This window comes from Cajanus cajan, chromosome 4 (assembly GCF_000230855.2).
Source record: "Cajanus cajan strain Asha chromosome 4, NIPB_CcT2T_4, whole genome shotgun sequence".
Classification (NCBI taxonomy): Eukaryota; Viridiplantae; Streptophyta; class Magnoliopsida; order Fabales; family Fabaceae; genus Cajanus; species Cajanus cajan.
Genome location: NC_138520.1, coordinates 75,547,828 through 75,570,874, shown reverse-complemented (window position 1 = coordinate 75,570,874; position 23,047 = coordinate 75,547,828). Strand labels below are relative to the sequence as shown.

Sequence of the window (23,047 nt, the reverse complement as noted above, 5' to 3'; positions counted from 1 at the left end):
TATACAATTATATATTTTAAACTATAATATAAAAACAAAATTGCCTAACCTCGCTTCAAATTGTCTATCTGTCTCACACGGCACACTAATAAACTAAAAAAAATTCACTAGTTCCAAATATTTTGTAAGGGCAAATACGTGAAACAGAATTATGTTTTAAAATATATTATTTTATTTGAAAACTCGTCCACTTTAGCCTTATTCATTAAGTGAATCATAATGTTGAAAAGCCAAGGCTATCTGATATCTCCAACTAACACATGATAATATTAACAGCATTTTTCAACCCATCCAACTTTTGAAGTTCAATGACTTTGTTATTAAAGAATGTAACATAGTTATGTCATATCTAACATTTTCTTTTTTTCATGAAGTAAAATAACCCTAGTAATAGTTGTTGCATCAACATATGATAATCATTAAACTTGAAGCCAATAATCTGAGATGTTTAATTCAGGCAAACTTTTGAACATTTGAAGATTAACACACTATGACACTTTGATGTCTCATAGTTCGTAAATACTCAGAAACTTTTTTTTTTTTTAAAGTGTGACATGTTGAGAGAAAAACATTCATTTACGAATTACAATTAAAATTACAAAGCTAATTACTCCCATATACACATCGCAAGTAAATTTAGATGAGTATCCAAAATTATTGATCCACCTTAATCACTCATCTATATCACTACAAGAAAAATGTAAATTTTTGACGGAAAATTCTCGATAGATATGGATTCGTCGAAAATTTCCAACGGATATTTTCATCGGAAATTTCTGACGGATTTATATTTCAACGAAAATTTCCGACAGAATTTTCTGTCAGAAATTTTTGACAGAAAAATAAATCTTTCGAAAATTTCTTATTTTTAATTTCTTATTTTAATTTCTTATTTTAATTTCTTATTTTAATTTCTTATTTTAATTTCTTATTTTTAATTTCTTATATATATTTGTAGTATTAAAAATTTTATATATAACTTTTAAAAGTATAAATATATATTATAATTATTTATTACAAATTTTTTATATCTATGATTAGTATTAAAGATGAAAATAAATTAGGTCACACTATATTTTATTATAATTTAGTTAGTTTGAACCTAACTTTCTTTAAAAATATATATATCTTAAGTATGACTTATTTATCTATTATAGATATTTTTTTAAATGTTTGGGTAAAAATACAATTATAAAAACTTATTTTATAATAATTTAACAGTATTAAAAATATAAAAATGATCAAACGTAGTATATTCGGTGCAGACCCTATACCATTCTAATGATGTTGGTTGGTTCCTTCATCAATCACACACCATTGATCAACCCGGTCCCATCTAAAATAACATAGGCCCCACTTTAAAATAATCTATGATATGATAACAAGAGATGTATACTTTGTTTGTTAGGTTTAAGAAAATAATAATAAATAGAAAATGCAATATTTTTTTTATATTATTTAATCATATAAAATTAATGCTCTATTGGAGGAGTGAAGTAATAAAAGAAAATAAAATATATGAGAAATGGTTTAATAAAAAAAGCTGACAATTAAAGTAAAAATTGTAACTAGCTATTTAATACAGGAGAATTAAGTGAAAAATAAAATATATTTAATATTTTAAAATTTTACTTTATGTGATTAAAAATTTTATAAAAAATTAAATAATTTAACTAATTATTATATTATCTTTTCTCTTCTTTTATATATAGTATTTTTTTTTATATAATTTAGTATTATAATTAATTGACATAATCAATTATGTTATGTTTATTTGGAGCACCTTCACTTGTATTAGCAACTATGTCAAATTTATAATAGATTATATAATTTTAGTACACTTCAAACATGTCACATAATGGATATTTGTCAACCATAGTCGATTTTATACTTATTTTTAAGTTTAAAAATGTTTTTAAATCTAGAAAAATGAGCAAGTCTTGATTTTGGTTTAAGTAAACTGTTTTCTCTATTTTTCATCTTCTAAAATTTGGAACTATCTTCTTTAATCTATATTATCATGGGATAATTTTTAACTACTTATTTAGTTATTAAAAAGTTTAAATAATCATTCTAGATGTTACTCACAATTGTTAGCAATATCATATCAATGCATGTTACCTCTAGAACATTTTATAGATCACTAAAAGAAATGCTATTTATCTATCTTAAAATGATTATTAAGGACTAATAACAATGATTTTAAATTTTAGAAAAATAAAAAATCAAATAAAAATATTTTATAAAGACCAAAATAAGAATTAGTTTGTTTTACGAGGATCAAAAACATTGTTTACAAATTTTAAGAGATTGAAAAATAATTTTTTTTGACAAAGATCAAAATTAAATTTCGTTCATTTTATATTTTATAAACACATTTAAGTCAATATAAAATATGAATATAATATAGTATAAAAATATAATAAATATTGAGTGTCTAATTTTATATTTTAGTCACTAAAATTTATATTCGTTCATTTTACATGATTATAAGCATATTTAATTCAATATAAAATATGAATATAATTTAATATAAAAATATAATAAATATTGATGAGTGTCTATTTTTATATTTTAGTCACTAAAATTTATATTTCTATCTTATATGTCTAGTTTTATATATGTTTTATATATGTCTTTGATATAAAAATATTATGATATAATTAGATAAGATTTTAAGTTAGTATTTTATTAATGGTTGATAATTAAAAAATAAAACAAGGATAAATACATTTTTTGAATTTGATATGTTTGATTTAAGATAACTTACAAAATAACTCTTGGTAAAGTTATTCCGCTCAATAACTCATGGTGTGTGTTGAATTTCATCGATCCAATTAATTGTTAAATTAAAAGTTATTAAATTTTACTAATAATTAATATAAAAAATTAATTTGTTTTGGAATAAATTATTTTTTAATTAACAATATAATTGAAAAATTAATTATTTTAAATTATTTAACTAAAATCTTATTGATAATTTATTATATGATCTTAATATTTTTGTATAACTAATATCTGGTTTTAAATTTGATATGAGAATATTATATATAATTAGATAAGATTTTAAGTTAGTATTTTATTAATAGTTAATAATTAGAAGAAAAAAAAACAAGGAAAAATACATTTTTTGAATTTTATATGTTTGATTTAAGGTAAATAAATATATTAAATTAATTAATAATTTATGTAAAATATTAAAATTTAATTTATAAGTATGTAATAAATAAATATTTATAATTTTATAAATTATATTATCATTATAAGTTATAAAATTAAATAATTTAAATTATAATTTTAAATAGAAATAAGTAGATGTTAATTATAAAAGTAAGTACATATAAATAAAGAATAATTAAATATATTATTATTATTATTATTATTCGTAATATAAAATTATTATATATTATTATTATAGTACAAATATCATATTGTATATTTGAGAATGACTTAAATGAATTAATTTGAACAAGTTATACTGACAACATACATATACATTTCGGTAGCTTACTCATCAGAACTTCACAGTTAAGCGTGCTTGACCTGGAGTAGTACAAGGATGGGTGACCTTCTGGAAAGTTTCCCAAAAATTGCACAAGTAAGGATAAAACACGCTAAATAGTGAAATATCGTGAAAAAAAACTATTGAGAGGCCAAATATGAGGATTGTTACATTAATAAATTTATTAAAAGTAAAAAAAAATTTATAATTTCTGACGAAAAAATCCGTCAGAAATTTCTGATGGAAATTTTCGACGGATTTTTTTATCGGAAATTTCTGACTGAATTTTTCGATGGATATTTCCGTCAGAACTTTCCGACAAAATTTTCTGACGAAATTTTCTATCGGAAATTTCTGTCAGAAAAATTATTTCCGACGATTTTTTTTTCCGACGCCACTTTTTCCGACAATTAAAATCTGTCAAAAAAGGAAAAATCTATCGGAAATTTACCTGTTTCCGTCGAAAATCAACATTTTTCTTGTAGTGATATAAAAAAAAGTCAAGTATATATATATATATGGGAAAATCAACATTTTTCTTTTAGTGTAGGTTACTAACATACTCCTACTAAAAAAATAGGTGGGAGTATATTAACATTCCCATATATATATATATATATATATTATTTTAAATTGCAAATATTTCAAAACAAATTTAAACACTTCAAATTAACACGTTGTATGAAGGTGGGAGAGCAAGTACAATTCGAATCATTGATTATTTAAAAACCTGCAGCTTTGACCAGCATGTACGTGGTTTGAAATCATTTCTGTAACCCTCGAAAATTACAAAATTTAATAAACGTGTACAGATTCATTGAATTCATAGTTGTAATCTTCGAAAAATTACAACATTTGATAAACATATTCAGATTCATTGAGCTAGCTGCCCCAAACTAGTCAATTTTGATGGTCGTTTGTTTGAGCTGTTTTTTATTTTTATTTTAAATAGTTATATAATTTTACTTTGTCGTTTTGTAATAATTTTGTTTATTTTTTATCCCCCACCCACCCCCTTTCACAACTTTCATTTTTCCCCCCTCAATAATACATTCATCAGCAAGTGAGGGTTCGTTGTTCGGGAAATTTCAGAACTACAAAAAATATATTTATATTTAAATTTAAAAATGTTGTAAATAACAGTTTTTCATTTATAATTTTTAAATTAAAATTTTGAAATCAATTTGTTTTATACATTCTATAATTAAGTTTCTAAAATTCTCCTATTTCTTATTGGATTAATTTTCTATTGTACTCCACATTTCGTCAAAAAGCTCAATATTATTACTATATTTTTCTGACTATATTATACTTGTTTCTCAATTTTTAACTTCACAATTTTAATCTTTATTTCATAAAATTCATAATTTTAATTTATTTTTTAATATTTATTTATTGATTCTTAAAATTAAAACATAATTATAACTTGATATTAGTAGATGACATAATAACTTTATAGTTAAGTTAAATTTCACTTTCAATTCGCAGTTTTATATACCTTTTAAAAGTATAATAAGAGTTAAAAATAGATTAAAATAAGAACTAAAATAAAATCTTACTTAAATTTTATTAAATATTAATATTACATAATCTATTTAATATTAGGTTATGATGTTATAGTTTTAATGATTAAAAGCTACAAAAATATTTAATAATTGAATCAAAATCACAAATTTTACAAAATTGATAGACTAAAACTGCAAAACAAAAATATGGGAAAGCAAAATACTAAAATGAATATTTTAGGAAGTAAAACGCGCAATTTAACTTATAATATAATATTATAAAATGTTATATATTATGAGGTCATCTCCATTCCAACATTTTAAATGAGTCTCACTATTATATTTCACTTATTTTTTCCTTTTATAATTTAAACAACTCTTTTCTTAAAAATGAAAATTAAACAACTATCAAATTTAATATATTAATAAAGTATTAAATTTTTATTATATTATTAATTATTTATTAAGAAATGAATATATATATATATATATATATATATATATAAAGAATATATTAAAGTTAAAACAATGAAACTTCACTCATTAATAAGAGTAGAGATGTTTGACCAACTTTAGGAAAATGGTATATAAGATTTTCTTAAAATATAAACTTCATAAATTCATAACTTGAGAAAACTTAAAGAGAAGTTAGACACACGAGTTCTAGAGCCAAGAATACTTCTTCCTTCTTTTGAATTTCCTAGAGCATCATACCTTTCTCACTAGCTAAGTAGAGTTGAGAGATTCAAGATTCAAGACTCAAAGGTTGAGAATCTCAAGTGGAGAAAGTCATATAGTGACCTTGGAGACTTTCGATTTTTCTTCCTTTTCCTTGATTCTTAGAGCGATTCAAAGTAAGAAAAGTTTGTTAATTGATATCATTGGTGTTTATTTGATGAATTATGCTTGAGATTGTTCCTCTTAACGCTAAATCATGAGATTATTTTATATTTATCCAACTATTGTTTTGAAGTTGTTTTGGGTGAAGATTGATGATTCATGAAGTGTAGTAGTTGCATGTTGTGTGTTTTATGATGGACATGAGTTTTATCTGTTGTATACATATTGAAAGTTGGAATGCATGTTGTCTGAAATGTGACTCTTGTAGGTTGAGCCAAATTGAAAATTCTACTATGTGCGAAAATCTTCATCACATTGGATGTGACTCAAGTTAAGGTTTTTTACCTTGACAATGCTAGGCGCGGGGTTGGTCAAGTGTGGGTTATTGAGGAACTCTTTTACTTGGTCATGTCAGGCGTGGAATGAAAGTCGTTAGGTGTGATCACTCAATGAGCTCTTTAACTTAGTAACGTTGAACCCAATATGAGTGACACTAATTGTGATCAAGACAAAAGATGTAACATCTTATTTTTAAAAAATAAAAAATACTTGAATTAGAACAATTAGAAAATATAAGAGGAATATTTTATTACTAAAAATAAAGTAGGGAGAGCTAATACGAAGATTTTGGGCTAAGCTTTTGGGCCTAACCTGAAGACAGTTTCCAAAGAGGAAAATAGAGAGGGGATTAAGTTATTATGCTCATTCTGAAAAACCTAGACCATCGGGAGAGACACAAATTAGCAATAGGAGCTACTAGAAGAGCATTGTTCCATGAGATCATCACTTCAAATAAGGAGAAGTGAGATTATCGATTCCTTATGCATATATGAAGGATAAGAATAGAGGGATGATCCCTAAGCACTATAGGTTATTGCATTTGATCTCTGTGACTAATTATGAATAAATTGAAGCTTAATTTTTGTTATACTTCATGAATTCAGGTATTGATTGGTAGAGTAAATTATTGGTATGAATGGATGTGTTTGTCGATTAGGATATTATGTGTATAAATTTGAGATTTTAATGGTTTGAATGCATTTGTATAATCTAATGGTATAGTAATGTTATTAAAGTGTGAATAAATTAAAGATTTTAATGGTTTGAATGTATTTGTATAATCTGATGGTATGGTAATGTTATTAAAGTGTGAATAAAATAATTAACTAATTGAATTATAAATAACATGAATATATATGAGACTTATAGAGGAGAAGAATGCAAATCATGAATTTGTGATGTGTAGTTTCAACTATTTGTCAGGCGTAAGAATGACCACTTTAGGCAAGAAACTGCTAGATGTCCCAGAACTCTTGGCGCTGGTGTGACGTGTTGTACCCAATGCTATTTGACATCAATTTTTTGAGCATAGAGGTGCTAAACATGGCCTAGATCACGCCAGACGAGATTGAGATAGAGATCTAATTAGGGATGACAAATATACTCGTATCCGCGGGTAATACCCGAACCCATCTCGACTTTGACGGGGAATACCCGGTTTGACCGGGTACGGGTACAGGTACGGGTAAAATTGGATATATTAAATCTTACCCGCCTCGTACCCGTACCCGTCCCCGTTCCCATTTTTAATTTAATACTCACTTTCAAATTAATTATATTAGAGAATTTTAGTATTTTTTATGTGTGATTATTTATTATAATATAAAATAGAGAAATAACCTAATTATAATTATAATATAATTAAAAAAGTAATTTAAACATTTTATATTTAAAAAATAAAAATAAAAAATTTGACGGGTACGGGTACGAGTACAGGTATACCCGATACCCGACGGGGACAGGAATGAGGATGAAAATTACATACCCGATGGGTACGGGTACGGGAACGGGGATGAGTTTGGCTCGCGGGAACGAGGACGAGTATCATGAAACCCGTACCCGCCCCGCCCCGTTGCCATCCTTAGATCTAATATGTTTTACTTTGATGATTAATTATTTAGTGGGGAATCATAAGGAAAGATTAATATTGTATACTAAGAGAAGGAATTAATGAGTATTGATGTGTGAGTTTATGAAATCTATTATGCTATACATGCAATGATGTTATGATATTGATAATTAATGTGTGATGAATGAATGGTGAGAATGCATAATAATGATGATGTATGAGAAATAATGATGCACGATGTGTTGAGTCATTATGAATGTTTATGATGAGATATGATGAATAAGTTCACAACTATAGAATGACAATCAAGGAGTTGGATATGCATATTATGTTATTGTATTGAGTGTATTGAATCCATGTATTCATACGTTGTTTCGTGAGATAATGTGAATCTATGTAAGTGGAATATCATGGGTCATCCATCTACTTGTGCCCCGAGGGGTGTTATGGTGGAAAAACCTTTAGAGAGAATGAGAGACTATCGTGACTAACTGTAACACTTCGACAGGGTCCTGATAGACTTTTCCTAATTGAAGTGGTTTGAAGGGGATCACTATTGATGTATGGTCCCTACACTATTTGATGGTGTGGTCTCATTCTATTACTCCTAGACTATGCTATATTCTCAATGATGAGGAGATTAGTACCACATGCGTATAGAGTTGGGAGCATGCATTAAATGAGTCTTAAATCATGATTATGTTATATATTTTGTGATTGAATGATAGTGAATGATGGATGAAGATATATCAATTGCTATTACTTTAATATTGAGATAGGCTAAAGGTGTGGGAGATATAATTGATTTTATTGTGTGTGTGTCTACCTTTATGTCTTGTATGTGTTGTTTATGGATGAGATGTACTTGTATTTATATGTTTGCGTTTAAACTAAACCCCATTTTCAAAATTAGAGCAGGTATATCTTTGATGAGGGAGAGACATAAAGAAGGTTATGCTTTGATAGTATAACATTGAGGCATGGCTTTAATTTTAGTAGTTGTTGAATTGTTCTTTAATTATGTTTTATTGTCGGAATATGTTTAATTAGGAGGTTGTGTTTTATTTTGATCCAAACAATATTTCATGTTTCTTCATTTAATAAAGTGACGGATAAAGATTTGTAAACCCTTTTAGTATGTTTTAACAGAAAAATTTTATTATTAAATTTTATTTATTTTCCAAAATTATATTATTATTATTTATTTATTATTAGTGAGGAGTTTTTTGATTTAGTCATATTGGGCGAAGATTGATAGGCGCCATGTGTGATCATTCAAAGAGCTCTCTAACTTAGAAACGTCAAACCCAAGATAAGTGGTGTCAAGTGTAATCAAGACAAAGGCTCTCTACTTGGACAACACCAGGCATTGGTTTTATGGTGCAGATTGTGAATTAGGCGGAGGCTCTCCACTTAAATGAGGTCAGGCATGATTCTAACTATGTTGGACATGATTAACACAAGAGTGCTCTGCCTAATCTACGTTGTCACGTCTAACATAAGTGGATTAGCGTCGAACATGCATTGGGCACAGTGTATATGGCATTGGACATGGGTATGATGAAAAAACTTATTGTTTTAAGTTGTCTAAATATTGAAGTATGATGAACTACTTTACTGATGCATCTTGCTACTTGATGCTAGTTCACTATGTACTAATCTATAATTATATATAATGATGTTTTAAGTTGGTAGTTACATGTGTGCTAGAAATTGATTAAGTTGTTTATGTTGTTAGTTGATTAAAGATATTAAGTTGTAAAACATGTAGTGATGAGATGCGTATTAAGTTGAGATACATAAAAATTAGAGGAGATTGAAAGTTGTTTTATAAATTAAAATATCTCATAGTGTGGATATAAGTTGTGGTACTTCAAGAGCCTAAAGTTGAGAACCCTTTAGTGAATAATTGCCTCTTGAATATGGAGTTGTTGTTGTTGTTTTTTTTTTTTTTTTTTTTTTTTTTTTAAGTTGTTTCCTTTAGATTTTATGTGAAACAATATAGGAACCAAGTTAAGCCACACTAATTATAAAGCTATCAAATGTAGAATCGAATAGGGGTCAGGTCGAAGCATATATGTATGAAATGAGCAATCAAGTAAGGAATGAAGTTGAGAGTTAAAATTTTTAATTTATTGTTGGAAAGATGTGTAGTATTTGAAGGATATTCGGTGGACTAATCTCATATGAGGCTTAGATATGAATGCTAAGGTCGTGGTAGTTCTACCGTGATAATAGTACTAGACTTTCTTGGTTTAAGAGAAAAAACTAAGAAATCAATTTAAGTTGTTTACCAAGTACTTAGAAAGGCATGAAGTTTTATCTAATTGACCTATTGTAATAGGTCAAATGTAGTTATTCGGTAAGGTTAAGTCACTTAGACTGCTTACTTCAATTGTAGGAGATTTCCATAAGTTTATATGCGTTCATGATGACACATTTGTTGTTTAAAGTTGTTTAAATTGTGCATGAAGTTGTTTATGTTGAGAATTGTTATTCATATTATAAATTGCATTATTGAAAGTTGTGAATTATGTTGTAAGTTGAGGTGATGTTTCAAGTTGGAAGCTAACTTGTTATTTAAAGTTGTTATGTTGTGCATTGTGTATGAAGTTGCTTATGTTGATAATTGTAAGTTATGAATGGTGACTTCAGTTGAAGTTATGCTTTGAACTAACTTGTTGAGTGTAAGTTGTTTTATGTTGCCTATGTTGTAATTTCACTACTTGTTATGTTGATTCTTTAACAGGTTTATCCTTTTTTTCTCTCCTCATTGTTAGACTATAATGATCATACTTGGAATGAAAGTAGAAAATATTAGCTTCAATGGCTTGACTTGTTAGTGGATGGTCATACTGGAGATGACCTATTTTAAGTATACTACTTTGATGTAATATTGTTGTATGTAGATGCTTGATCAAAAACAGATTTTATGTCTTTAGTATCTAGTTTATTTTGATGTATATTATATATATATATATATACACATGGATTATATGTGACCTCTATATGTGTTGCATGAATGTTTAAATGATTGTTGCATGAAAACTTTAGTTTAGTGGTGATTTATCGAATTGTTAAAAAAAGTAATCACTAAAGATTATCATATACTCGTGAGATTTAGCTTTTATTGACCTATATTATTTTAATATTGGAGGAATTGATCATTAAAACACTTAATCGACCTTTCGTAAAGCTTTATTTAAATAATTTTATATTAAGTATAAATAATAAAATAAAATTTATATTTTTCAATTTTAATAAAAAATGTGTATGTACTTTATTTATTTTGTTTTTTTTCAAGCATCTAAATCAATAAAGAGATTGTCAAAAAAAAAAATCAATAAAGAGAAATTCTTGTACTTTATTTTTATTTTTATCCATCTAAACCATACATCGATTCCCTTTTTTTGCTTCCACGATTTTTATTTTCCTTATATTTTTCTTTTTTAATTTCGCTGTTCTTAATCTATTTATAGCATAAACGATTGGTTAGTATAATCAGTCTCATACGGTGCTTTAGTCGAGTCATCCCCATTCCCCACCTACCAGCTACCACACTCAAAAGTCAGTCCTAAATACACTGTTTTCGTGACTTTGTCATCCCGCGAAGCACGCTCTAAGTATGACGTTATGGAAAAATATCATCAACGTACACTCAAATTTTAAGAAAAATATGAACAAAAAAAAAAAGAAGAAAAATTATAAATAATGTGAAAAAATAATATAAAAAAGTAAATAAAGTTATAAAAAAATAAAATATGAATATATATATATATATATAATTACCTTAAATCCTAAATCCTAATCTCATCTGATCCGAATCTTGAGTGATTTTAATTTGTAACTTCGGAGCCAGCCATCAAGTTTGAACTGGGATACAAAAGTAAAAGTACACTACATCTTGTCAGCCAAGGTAGACCATAAATGTATAGACGTGGATTCCACAGAGTAATGATGTGAACCTTTTCGACGCACAGAGCCACCATATAAGAATGACATTTTTCTTTAATCTAATTATTCATGTAAAATATTTATAATTTTCTTGATGATTAAATTTTTACTAATTTTTTTATTGGTCATCTTTAAGGTGAAATGCTCTCTTTTAATTATATTTTATTTATTAAATTTAAATTCAACATCTTATTTTAAAAAAATAAAATTCAGTTTAACGGATTAACAACTTGTATATCCAAGAATGATATTTAATTTAGATACATTCTATCCCATGTAAATCTTGCTATTAAAAGAAACAAACGACGGGAAAGACTTAACTTACATCAGTTTTTCTTTTTTTTTTTTTGACCAAACAAACGTCGGTTGATGCTACCAATGTTATCATGTTCGAATCGGTCGTGACTCGAATAAATTATTGATTTGTCGGGTTGTTTATTGATTAAGTTAGCAAGTAAATTGAATTGCAAAAACTGATATATTTAGAAATAAAAGAAAATATAATTTATAATTTTATAGTTAAAAGGCTTTAAAAGAATACATGTTTAATTTTGTTGTTTGTCTTTATAATTTATCAAATGTGAAATTTTATGTTTTTGTTTGGATAAAGAAAAAAAGTGTAGAGTAAAGAAGAAGATAAACTCAAAAGAAATAATAAAAAAGAAGGATAATGAGTAAAAATTGAATAACTTTTTAAGATATTTGAATTGAAAGAATAAAAAATATATATAAAAAAAATGAAAAGTTATATATATATATATATATATATATATATTTTATCTCTCTGCCTACTTGGTTGAATAATAAAAAAATAAAGAGAGACGATTTTTTTTTATTGAAAAAACATATTTGCCCATGATAAATTGTGAGGTAACGAAGGAATAACAAGATTATAAATATAATTATGGGTGAGTCAAACAAATTATGTCTTGCTTCCTTCCTTTTCTTCTTACCAAAGTAGACATTTTCATTAGTGGATTTCATACAAATATTCTCTCTATTTAATTTCTACTTTTCTTAACTAAATAACATACAGCTACTGTTTGTCTCTCACTTCTCTCTATTCAATTTTTATTGTACCAAATAAAATAGTAGTTCTTTTAGTTCCAATGGCTCAAATTCAATTTGTGTGGAAAGTTAAATTGAACACAAAACATCTAAAGGCAGACGTTTTGTTTACAAGCTTTATGTCTATCTAATTAGAGAGTTTTGTCTGTAACGCTGCCTACATAGCAAAAACAATTTATTTTGATAATTTAGTTTTTTAAATAATTCATTTTTGATATTTTATTTTATTTTTATTTATTTTGGCTGAATCATTTAATATATATGAAGAAAAATATATTTTATATATAACTTAAATGTGAACATATATAAAGTACACATATATTTACAAATACTAAATAAATAATATAATATTATAAAATCAAACAAACAATAATTTTATGCCTTTTAATAATATATTTCTTAATTATTTTGTATTAAATGATTTTTTAATAAATTTGTATTATTTAGTTTTTTCTATTTTTTCTTTGAATACTTTATTAATTGAAATAATATACTATTACTGATGTGATTTTTTTTTATATTTTTTTAAATATAAATATAATTATATAATATTTTTTGCATTAATGTTGTAGTTTAATACTAATATATATAATACCAAAATTTTAAAAAGTTGTTTTAGTGACTACAATGAAACATTGTTATTTATGTGATCATGTTTACAAAGGAGTAAGGTACGGATAGGCTTGAAGAGTCATGTGAGTGGAGAGTCATGCTTTGGGATGGTAGTGTAGTTGGAAACTACTCTCTTAGCTTTTTGGTAGAGTTATTTGACTGGCAACACAGGGTAATCTATTATAATTTTTGGATTACTGTATATACATATCTACTTGTATAGTTTTTTAGATTTTTTTCAAAACTTTATTACATATATGTATATAGTTTATTTGTGTGTTTTCTAGGATCTATATTCATGTGAACATTAGGTAGTTGTTGTAATTTTTCCATTGCTAATAATCAATTCCATCAAATGTAGGGATCATGATGGGTTGTTACAAATTTAGGTTAGTAGAATTGTGAATCAAGATTGTTAGGTCATGCAAAGTTTCTTGGAGAAGCTCGAAACCATTTCCTTCTTTTTTTTCTCTCTTAGATTTCAAGATAAGGGAGCTAGACTTGATTGTTGTTGAATGGTTGATTTGTATTCATTAGTACATTGTTGAGCTGGCTAAATTCGAATAGAATGATTGAGGAATTTAGTTTTTGGATGCTTTGAAGCATGTTGAGATGATTATGATGCTTTTAGTTATTTGGTTATTACATGTTGAAATCTTGGATGAGAATGAGTTGTTTGAGGTGCATAAATGTATTGTATTGCATTGCATGCGGATTTTGAGTTTTAGGTACAAATTGAGCCAATTCAATAGTCTGATAAGTGTAGAACTCATTGTTGCACTAGGCATGCCTTTATGGTGTTGGGCGTGTCTCAAATCAAGGGCTTCTTTCTTGTCCATGCCAGACGCAAGATTGGTAGCATTGGATGTGAGGAGATAGAATAACTTCTAACTTAATTATGTTAGGTGTGGTTTGAATGGAGCTAAGCATGAGGTAAGAGAATTGCCTCTGTTTGAATTGGCGCCATACGTTAAAGAAGTGACACTTGACTTGAGAAGAGAGACTTGTCTCTACCTAAATTGGGATTGGGTGTGGAATTTTCCATGCTGTGTGAGGGCCTAGCTACGGGTTCCCTACCTTATCCACCTTGGATGCGAGTTGAATGGCATCTGGCGTGGGTGAGACATAGAGCTCCTTGCCTCAATGGCGTTAGGCACAAGGTGGATAACACTAAAAGTGGTATGCTTTGTGAAATTTGGTTGTTTAATTGATGATATGGTGAACAGGGATAAGTTAGGTGAATCTATTGCATGTTGTGTGTTGATAGGTGATATTTATTCTATGTATATTGATATAGGATATATATATATATATATATATATATATATATATATATATATATATATGTTTATATTGTTAATACATTATTGTGGTGTGATACTGAGAATTTTTTAGGCATGTTGTGTTGATACATTGTTGATGTGTGATGCTAAGAATGCTATAAACATTTAGACATATTGATTAACTATGTTTATATTAATTATCGATACATTGTTGAGGTGTGATATTGAGAATTTTTTAGGCATGTTGTGTTGATACATTGTTGATGTGTGATGCTGAGAATGCTATATGCATTAGACATATTGATTAACTAAGGACTAAAGGAGATGATGTTTTCGAAAGTTGAATATCTCATTGTGAGGATATTGGTGTGGTGCTCCAAGAGCCAAATTTGTTGAAAACCTTTCTTGAATAGTTGACTCTTGAAGTGGATATTTGAGTCTCCTCTAGGACCTTAGTTGATGCGACATGTGGCCTAGGTCGAGACATATTGAATACAAGTAACCAATATTAACCCGTATGTGGGAAAGGTTGAGACATACATATGTATAAACTATAAAGTGACCAATCGAGTAAGGTACAAGGTCAGGGGCTATGTCTCTAATCGACTACTAGAAGAACATAGTATTTGGAGGATAATCGATGTGATAATCACATCGAAGGCTTAGTGTTGTAAGCTAATTTCGTGGTAGACTCATACCCAAACTATTCTACCTTGACAAAAATATTAGACTTCCTAGTTTAAGTGACAACATTTGAGAAACCATGTTGTGAGGGATTGGTATCTTGATTTGGCTATTGACCTAGCAAGTGTAAAAATGTCATGTTGGTTGATTAAAGCCAAGCTACTTGGACTGCTCACCTTGTGTCAAGTGGGTCACCAATTTATTTGGGCTCATGTTGATTAAAAAAAAAAGAAGCCCAATATACTAATTGTATTAGCATCAGGTGTAGTGACTCTTGGGATGTGAGATCAACCTTTCAGAAGAAGGAGAAATCAAGAGTCCTACGTTTGCGTGCATTGTGCCTCTTTGTGAAACAGAGAGAAGAAGAAAAATTATGTGAGAAAGAATGGAGCAACCAACTTTGGAGAAGAAGTGTTTGGTACCAATTTTTGTATATTTTGGTTCTCTCTATTGTTTGGTTAGATATACCAATTTGAAAGTTTTCTTGTATTGTTATCCACCATATTGGTGAGGAGCTATTTCTAGTGATTCCTAGTGATTCCAAGAGGACTTGTGCTGTATCTATTGATTATTATTAGTGGAATTTTTATTGGACTAGGTATCGTGGGTTTTTACCTCATATTGAGGGTTTTCTCATGTTAAAAATTTGGTGTCTGTTGATTTCTATTTTTCTGTTTTGTGCATCTACTGAAATTATCTTGTTGCTTCCAAAGCCTATTATTATTTATATCGGAAAAAAGGAGATTCAGTTTTGCTTCCACTTAATTGTTATTATTCTAGTTATCTTTCCCAACAGCTTGTTGTAGGAATTTTTCTTAGGTGAACGCATGACAACACATTAGTTGAGTTGAGGTGTATGCATATGATTTGTTGTGATTTGATGTTTTTCATATGTTTTAGTGACTACCTTATTGAATGACACGATTCTAGTGTAAGTTTGATATGCTTAAGTTGTTTGTATTTCAATTTTTTGTTGATGTCATGATTGAGTTGTTGTGGTGTTGCAGTCCATGATATGATATGGCATATGATTTACATGTTGATATTTATAGTATAGTTACATATCTTCTATACTTGATATGTGTTTATTCTTTTGAAATCATCTAACTTACTCTTATATGTTTCCTTGTGGTTAAACTATGATGATCATATTTACATGGAAGTAGGACAAGGTTAACTAGAGGCAAGTTGTAATTTTTTTGTAAGGTCATGCTAGTGGGTGACTTACTATTGATTTTTGTTGGGTTATTTTGATTTAACCATCATGTATAAATATTGTTTAACTGATAACTTAGAATTACACCTTATAATTTTTAGATTATTGTATAGTCATGTGTATATATAATTGTTTATTATAGGTGTGTACGTGTATGTGTGTGTGTCTCTATATATATATATATGTTGTATGTTATATATCTAGGAATTGTTAGTGTACTAATTTTAGGTAATTATATTTTGGTTTTACTATTAGCCATCGATTCTGATAAATATAAAGATTATAACGTGTCATTACAATAAATCTTTCTCCTTAATTATGTATTTTCCATCGTAAAATATAGTTTCTCTTACATTAGTGACATAGGTAATAACTTTTTTCTTTTATTATTTATTCCGATTATCATGTTTTCAAGTACAATTCAAATCAAGACACTCCAAAATAACCTTGAACTAATAAATATGAGTAAAAGAATATCATATAATGGAGGCTGGAGAGAAGCAGCACATTCCAGGCTGGGCTTTGTGAATTGTGATGATAGCGACCCTTTGTTATATGTATGGCGGTAGTAGCTAGCGGACTCCATTTTCATGGCTACCAACCATTCTTTCTAAAGGTGTCACCATATTCCAAGATGGGTCGACCAGGCCAAAAATCATACAATATTTTCCATCTTAACGCAAATTTTCCTAAAGGCGAGATGGACCGAAACAAATAAAGTAGCGAAACATTTCATTTGAACAAAATACTAGTTTGACAACACAATTTTCTTAATTATTAATATTTCTATTTAGGACTTAACAACTTATATGTTTTTTTTAATATTTAGATTCTAAATATTATTCACTTTTTAAAACAGGAAAAAGCTGGTCTTAAAACGCTGATTAAGGAATTAAAAGTATTTTTTTTATATTGAAAAGTGTTTCAACACATTCTCTCAAATAACTTTTATATAGTTTTCAATAATTTTTTTCATATTGATTCCTTAACTAGTATGCCAAAGACACTAGCTTGCTAGAAAGACTCTTGACAATAATCCTTTTCAAGATATGCTTGAAGGCTAAATTAGACGCATTTCTTAAAAAATTAAAGACAATTAATTTAACTAAAATTATTTTACTTATAATAATTGTTGAATTAAAATATAAATAGATATATGAAATTTTAATTTTTGTAAATCTTAAAATTAATTAGGTATTAATTCAATTACTAAAAGTCTATTTAATTGATAATTTATAAATATCACATTACATTTAATATTAATTGAAGAAATTTAAGCACTAATTAATAGAATTTAAAAAAAAAATTAAAAGTGCATTTAAATAACTAGCTAATTAAAGAAAAAATATATTAATTTTATTATATATAATTTCTTTAAAAACATATTTTACAGATTGACATACGTTTAGTAGAGTTATACGAGCTTTCAGAAAAAAGTAGAGGTATACGTAAAACAGTACCTATGTACGTAAGTTGTAATATGAAGTAATTACCATTCATATCACTTATATATGTTTGAATTGGTCGTTATAAACTTCCGAAAATTATCCTTGGTAAAAACGAAAAAAGAAATTGTATAAAATTTATAAGCAGTAAATGTCCAAGATAAATCCCCGTAATTGGGGTTTTATAAAATTGAATTAATAATAGTAAACCGATATTACAATTTGTATCTAAAAGTTTGAGTATTACTTCAGTGTTGCTCTGACCTTGACCCAGATGAGCGTATGGTTAGAGCAGAAATTAAAAAATAAAAAAAATAAAAGTGACGTTGACCCAACAAAGCCTATGGGTAGAGCAGAAATTATGGCGTGTATATTTGAAATAAAAGTCTCCCATAGCCGTGTCCAACTTTGTGGCAGTGTTCAATTAAGAGTGGTAGTTATACTTTATGGTACATTTCATTATCTTGACTATTCAACAATAATCATGGTTCAATATTAGAGTAGGGATCACGTACGTAGTTCTAGTTGGAGTTGTAGCTCTATATAAAGCGACTCAAATCAGATTCAGAAGCATCACAAAACACAAAACAGAGTCAAAATTCGTTTTCAGTTTCCAATTATGGCTTCAATCAATGGCCGTAGTGCAAACAAAATGTTTCAAGGTCAAGCTCTCTTGTACAGACACTTGTATGCCTTCATAGACTCAATGTGTCTTAAATGGATCGTTGAGCTTCGCATACCAGACATAATCCACAATCATGCCAAACCCATTACTCTTCCAGATTTGGTGTCAATTCTACAAATTCCACCAACTAAAGTTGGTCAAGTGCAGAGCCTCATGCGTTACCTTTCACACAATGGATTCTTTGAAAGAGTAAGAATCCATGAAAACTTTGAAGAAAAGGAGGCCTATGCTCTCACTGCTGCTTCAGAGCTACTTGTCAAAGGCAGCGAACTTAGTTTGGCTCCAATGGTTGAGTGTGTTCTTGACCCAACTCTCTCTGATTCATACCATCACTTGAAGAAGTGGGTTCATCAGGAAGATGTCACACTCTTTCACATCTCATTAGGGTCTCATTTCTGGGATTTTCTTACCAAAAATCCTGCATACAATGAGTCATTCAACGAGGCAATGGCTAGTGATTCTCAAATGAGCAACTTGGCATTGAGAGATTGCAAGTTGGTCTTTGAGGGATTGGAGTCCATTGTGGATGTTGGTGGTGGAACTGGAACCACAGCCACTATCATCTCTCAGGCATTTCCTAACTTGAAATGCATTGTCTTTGACCGTCCTCAAGTTGTCCACAACTTGTCAGGGACCAACAATTTGACATTTGTTGGCGGGGACATGTTCAGCTCTATTCCAAAGGCTGATGCAATCCTGCTTAAGGTATGCTAAACAATGACCAAATCTACTTGTTATTTTCTGCAAAAAACTTTTACCATTTCAGGTGAAGTTGCGGACACCATTTTTAATACTCTATCTTTTCTTTTATTCCTGCAGTGGATTCTACATAATTGGTCCGATAAAGATTGCGTAAAGATATTAAAGAATTGTAAAGAAGCTATTTCAACTAATGGCAAAAAAGGAAAAGTGATTATCATAGATGTTGTGATAAACGAAAATCAAGATCAGCACGAAGTTACTGAACTAAAGCTCCTTATGGATGTAAACATGGCTTGTGTTAATGGAAAAGAGAGAAGTGAAGAAGAATGGATGAAACTCTTCAAGGAAGCAGGGTTCCAAGGCTACAAAATATCTCCCTTGACCGGTTATTTATCTCTTATTGAGATCTATCCCTAGATTCATTTAATAATTCATCTTATGAACTAAATAAAATTGTCTTGTGTTTTGACTGTATAGTTTAGAATCAGATGCTATATGAAGTGAATAAAAAGCCAGATATCATCAGGATAAACTAGCAGTGCAAGGTCATTGGTATAACAAAATCTTACGTGCTTCATGTGACATTGGTTCTGAGATAAAGACATGTATTATTTATTTCTTTTTCCATTTCAAAACATTCATGTTTCATTTGTTTTCTTCTAGTGGAGATAATGTCATTTCTTTCTTTCCATTATACAAAATATTGAAGTGTAAACTTATTTCAGGTTGTTGTTGCCTTCCATTTATAATATTTTATTTTAAAAGTTATATATGATTCCCTTATTATCAAATAATTTTATTAATCTTTTTTTATCATATCTATTTTTATATTATATAAAATTGATTTTAAAATTGAAAGTTATTTATTAATATTTGTCATCAGATCTAAATTACTAATTGTGACAAAAAGTTCGGACAAAACAGATTTGACTTAGACCTCTTGTTGTAAAAAGTGGAAGCGAGTTCGGATTTAAAAGATACTTTGTTTTAAAGATGAAGGTTAGATTGATCCGACTCTTATAGGTTATATGTACATCAATCACACCATATTCTCTAAAGAAATTATAACCCATCTTCTCTCCCACACCATATAGCCTTTGTCCATTAGGTTCTAAAAGAAAATTCATTTATGTTAACTGCCTCCTATAGGAATGTGTTTGGATGGAGAATTTAAATAGAGTAATTTATTTGTTTGAAGAATTTTAAATTCTTTGAGATGAAATACTTTGTTTAGATGGATAATTTACAAGGAATTTAAAATTCAATCATGTGTGAAATTTCTTAAAATAGTAAAATTTAAAATTCTTCAAAAAAAGTAAGAATTTAAAATTTCTCATATTTTTTCTTCTTATTTTACTTATATATTTTATCTTATCTCTTATCTCTTCATGTTTTTAATTATTGAATATTCAAAAATATTTTTAAAATTATTAAATGTTATCTAATATTAATTTTCAAAATTATTAAATATTTAAAAATTAGCTAATATTTATTTTATAAATTTTTATTTAAAAATATAAATATATTTTTAAAATCAATTTTATTATAATAGAAACAAATTATCATATCCAAACTAATAATTTAAAATTTAAGAAATTTAATTTGATTTATCAAAATAAAATATTTTAAGAATGATAGAAGTTGAAATCAAAGTAATTCAAATACTACGAATTTTAAATTTCTTGAATTTGTAAAATTCCTCGTCCAAACACATCACAGAGATTTTTCTAGTGGATGCTGATATTTAGATAATATCGTAGATAAATATAAAACATATTTTCCGTACTATAGAGGGTCTGGCTCACACACAAATCTTCGGAGCAAGAAACGTGCAATTTGCCATCAGTTCCAGATGAACAAGTTTGGGTGAGACTTGAGAGAGAAGATGAGATGGGTACATATTTTATTTTATCAGAAAGGATAAATAATATGGTGTGGTAGCTGCACACGTAATCTATGAGAGTTAGATTCATCTAACGATTAAAATCTTTGTTCACGGTGAACCATCTATCAAGCTGGTTTATTTAGTCTTTAACTCTTTATCTGTTTTAAATTCTTAAACCCAACTACATAGTGTTGGATCATTTTATCGTGGACATCAGTGTTATTATTTTTGAAAATAAAAAATTTATTAGATGTCAAGAATATAAAAGTATTTGTTTTATGATCATTATATTAATGTTAACAATATATTGATGTGGGGGATTTGTATATAATTTTTCTTAAGGAAGTCCATATTAATTTAACATAAGAGAACCATATTTCTAATTATTTTGCAGTATAGTTTTCTTAGTTAAGACTTCATATAATAAAATATAGTGAAATAATAATAAGATTAAAAATCTCATAGAAGTTAATAAAATATATACATAAGTGAAAAAATAATCATCCGTCATTATAAGAAATATTATATATAGTGACATATAAAAAGTGTCACTATAAGTACAATATATGTATGTATATATCTATTTGACATATAGTTACACACAATTTTAGTGTTGATTTTGAATGAGATTTAACAACATATTTTGTGTGTCATTATAATCTATATCCACTCTTTTTAATAATATACCAACATATATTGTAGTTATTGTGTGAGTAAAAATAATTTTTAGTAACATATATAGTATCATTATAAGGTGTGTGTCACTATATGACAATTTTGTTGTAGTAAATTTATAAGTTAATTTTATAAGATTGATCTACACTTTATTTAATCTAATTTCTAAACATGATATTAGAGTGTATTATATTGATTATTTTTGTTATTGAACTTTGCATAATTTATTATCATGTCACTGTCAAATTATCTAAAGTTATCTAATTTTGCAAACGTTAAACTCAAAATATCTAATTGTTAACATTTAGTGGTGTGTTGGAAATTAAGTTAAACCCATAACTCAAATTTTTTAAGAAATATTTTCTCTCCTCTATTACAAAAGTTGAATAGATCAAATGCCTTCTATTTATACATGTATTTTTAATTTCATTATCTATTGTTTATACATGTTAGAATTAGAGATTAATATATATATATATATATATATATATATATATATATATATATATATATAACATGAAATGTTTAGATTGAAATAATATTGGTGTAATTTTTACTAAATATTACACTGCTTAATAATTTTATATTAAATGTGAATTTTGTAAATTTAATCGTTAGATTGAAAGTTTATATCACTTTATATGTTTATATCAAATTTTGTTAAAATTGAACAACTTGAAGATAATCAGAGTGTTCATATTTTTATTGTATTTTGAAATAACGTGTATATTACATCAATTTTTTATAAAAATAAAATATCAAATCATTTTGAATTAATATAAAATTTTATATATAATCTAAGAATCTAACGCTTAAATTTATAAAATTTATATTTAATATAAAATTATTAAGCACTTCAATGTTTATTTGGAATGTAATATTGTGTTTTTACGTATTCCTTTATATGATAAGTATAGGATTTAGCAATTGTTATCGGAAATTGTGTAATCGGTATTATTGTGACTATTTTGTAATTTTACGGTATCCAGGTTTTATTTATTTATTTTTATATTCTTTTTGGTAATATTATAAATTATTTTTTCATGTTTATTTTTATTATTTTTTTATTAGCAAAATAAATT

General features: G+C 27.3%; 1 protein-coding gene across 1 annotated transcript; it reads left to right on the top strand.

The window, feature by feature from the left end:
• Positions 1 to 18,575: 18,575 nt before the first annotated feature.
• LOC109802220 (isoflavone 7-O-methyltransferase) lies at positions 18,576 to 20,129 on the top strand. Its single transcript, XM_020363479.3, has 2 exons — positions 18,576 to 19,408; positions 19,523 to 20,129. The coding sequence occupies exons 1-2, from the start codon at positions 18,638 to 18,640 to the stop codon at positions 19,820 to 19,822; spliced, it is 1,071 nt and encodes a 356-aa protein (XP_020219068.2). The 5' UTR covers positions 18,576 to 18,637; the 3' UTR covers positions 19,823 to 20,129.
• Positions 20,130 to 23,047: the final 2,918 nt, after the last annotated feature.

Bases quoted from the DNA above. Each gene is read 5' to 3' on its own strand.
- LOC109802220 (XM_020363479.3), top strand. From the start codon at position 18,638: ATGGCTTCAATCAATGGCCGTAGTGCAAACAAAATGTTTCAAGGTCAA. The intron at 19,409-19,522 runs GTATGCTAAACA...TTATTCCTGCAG, and splicing joins CTGATGCAATCCTGCTTAAG to TGGATTCTACATAATTGGTC.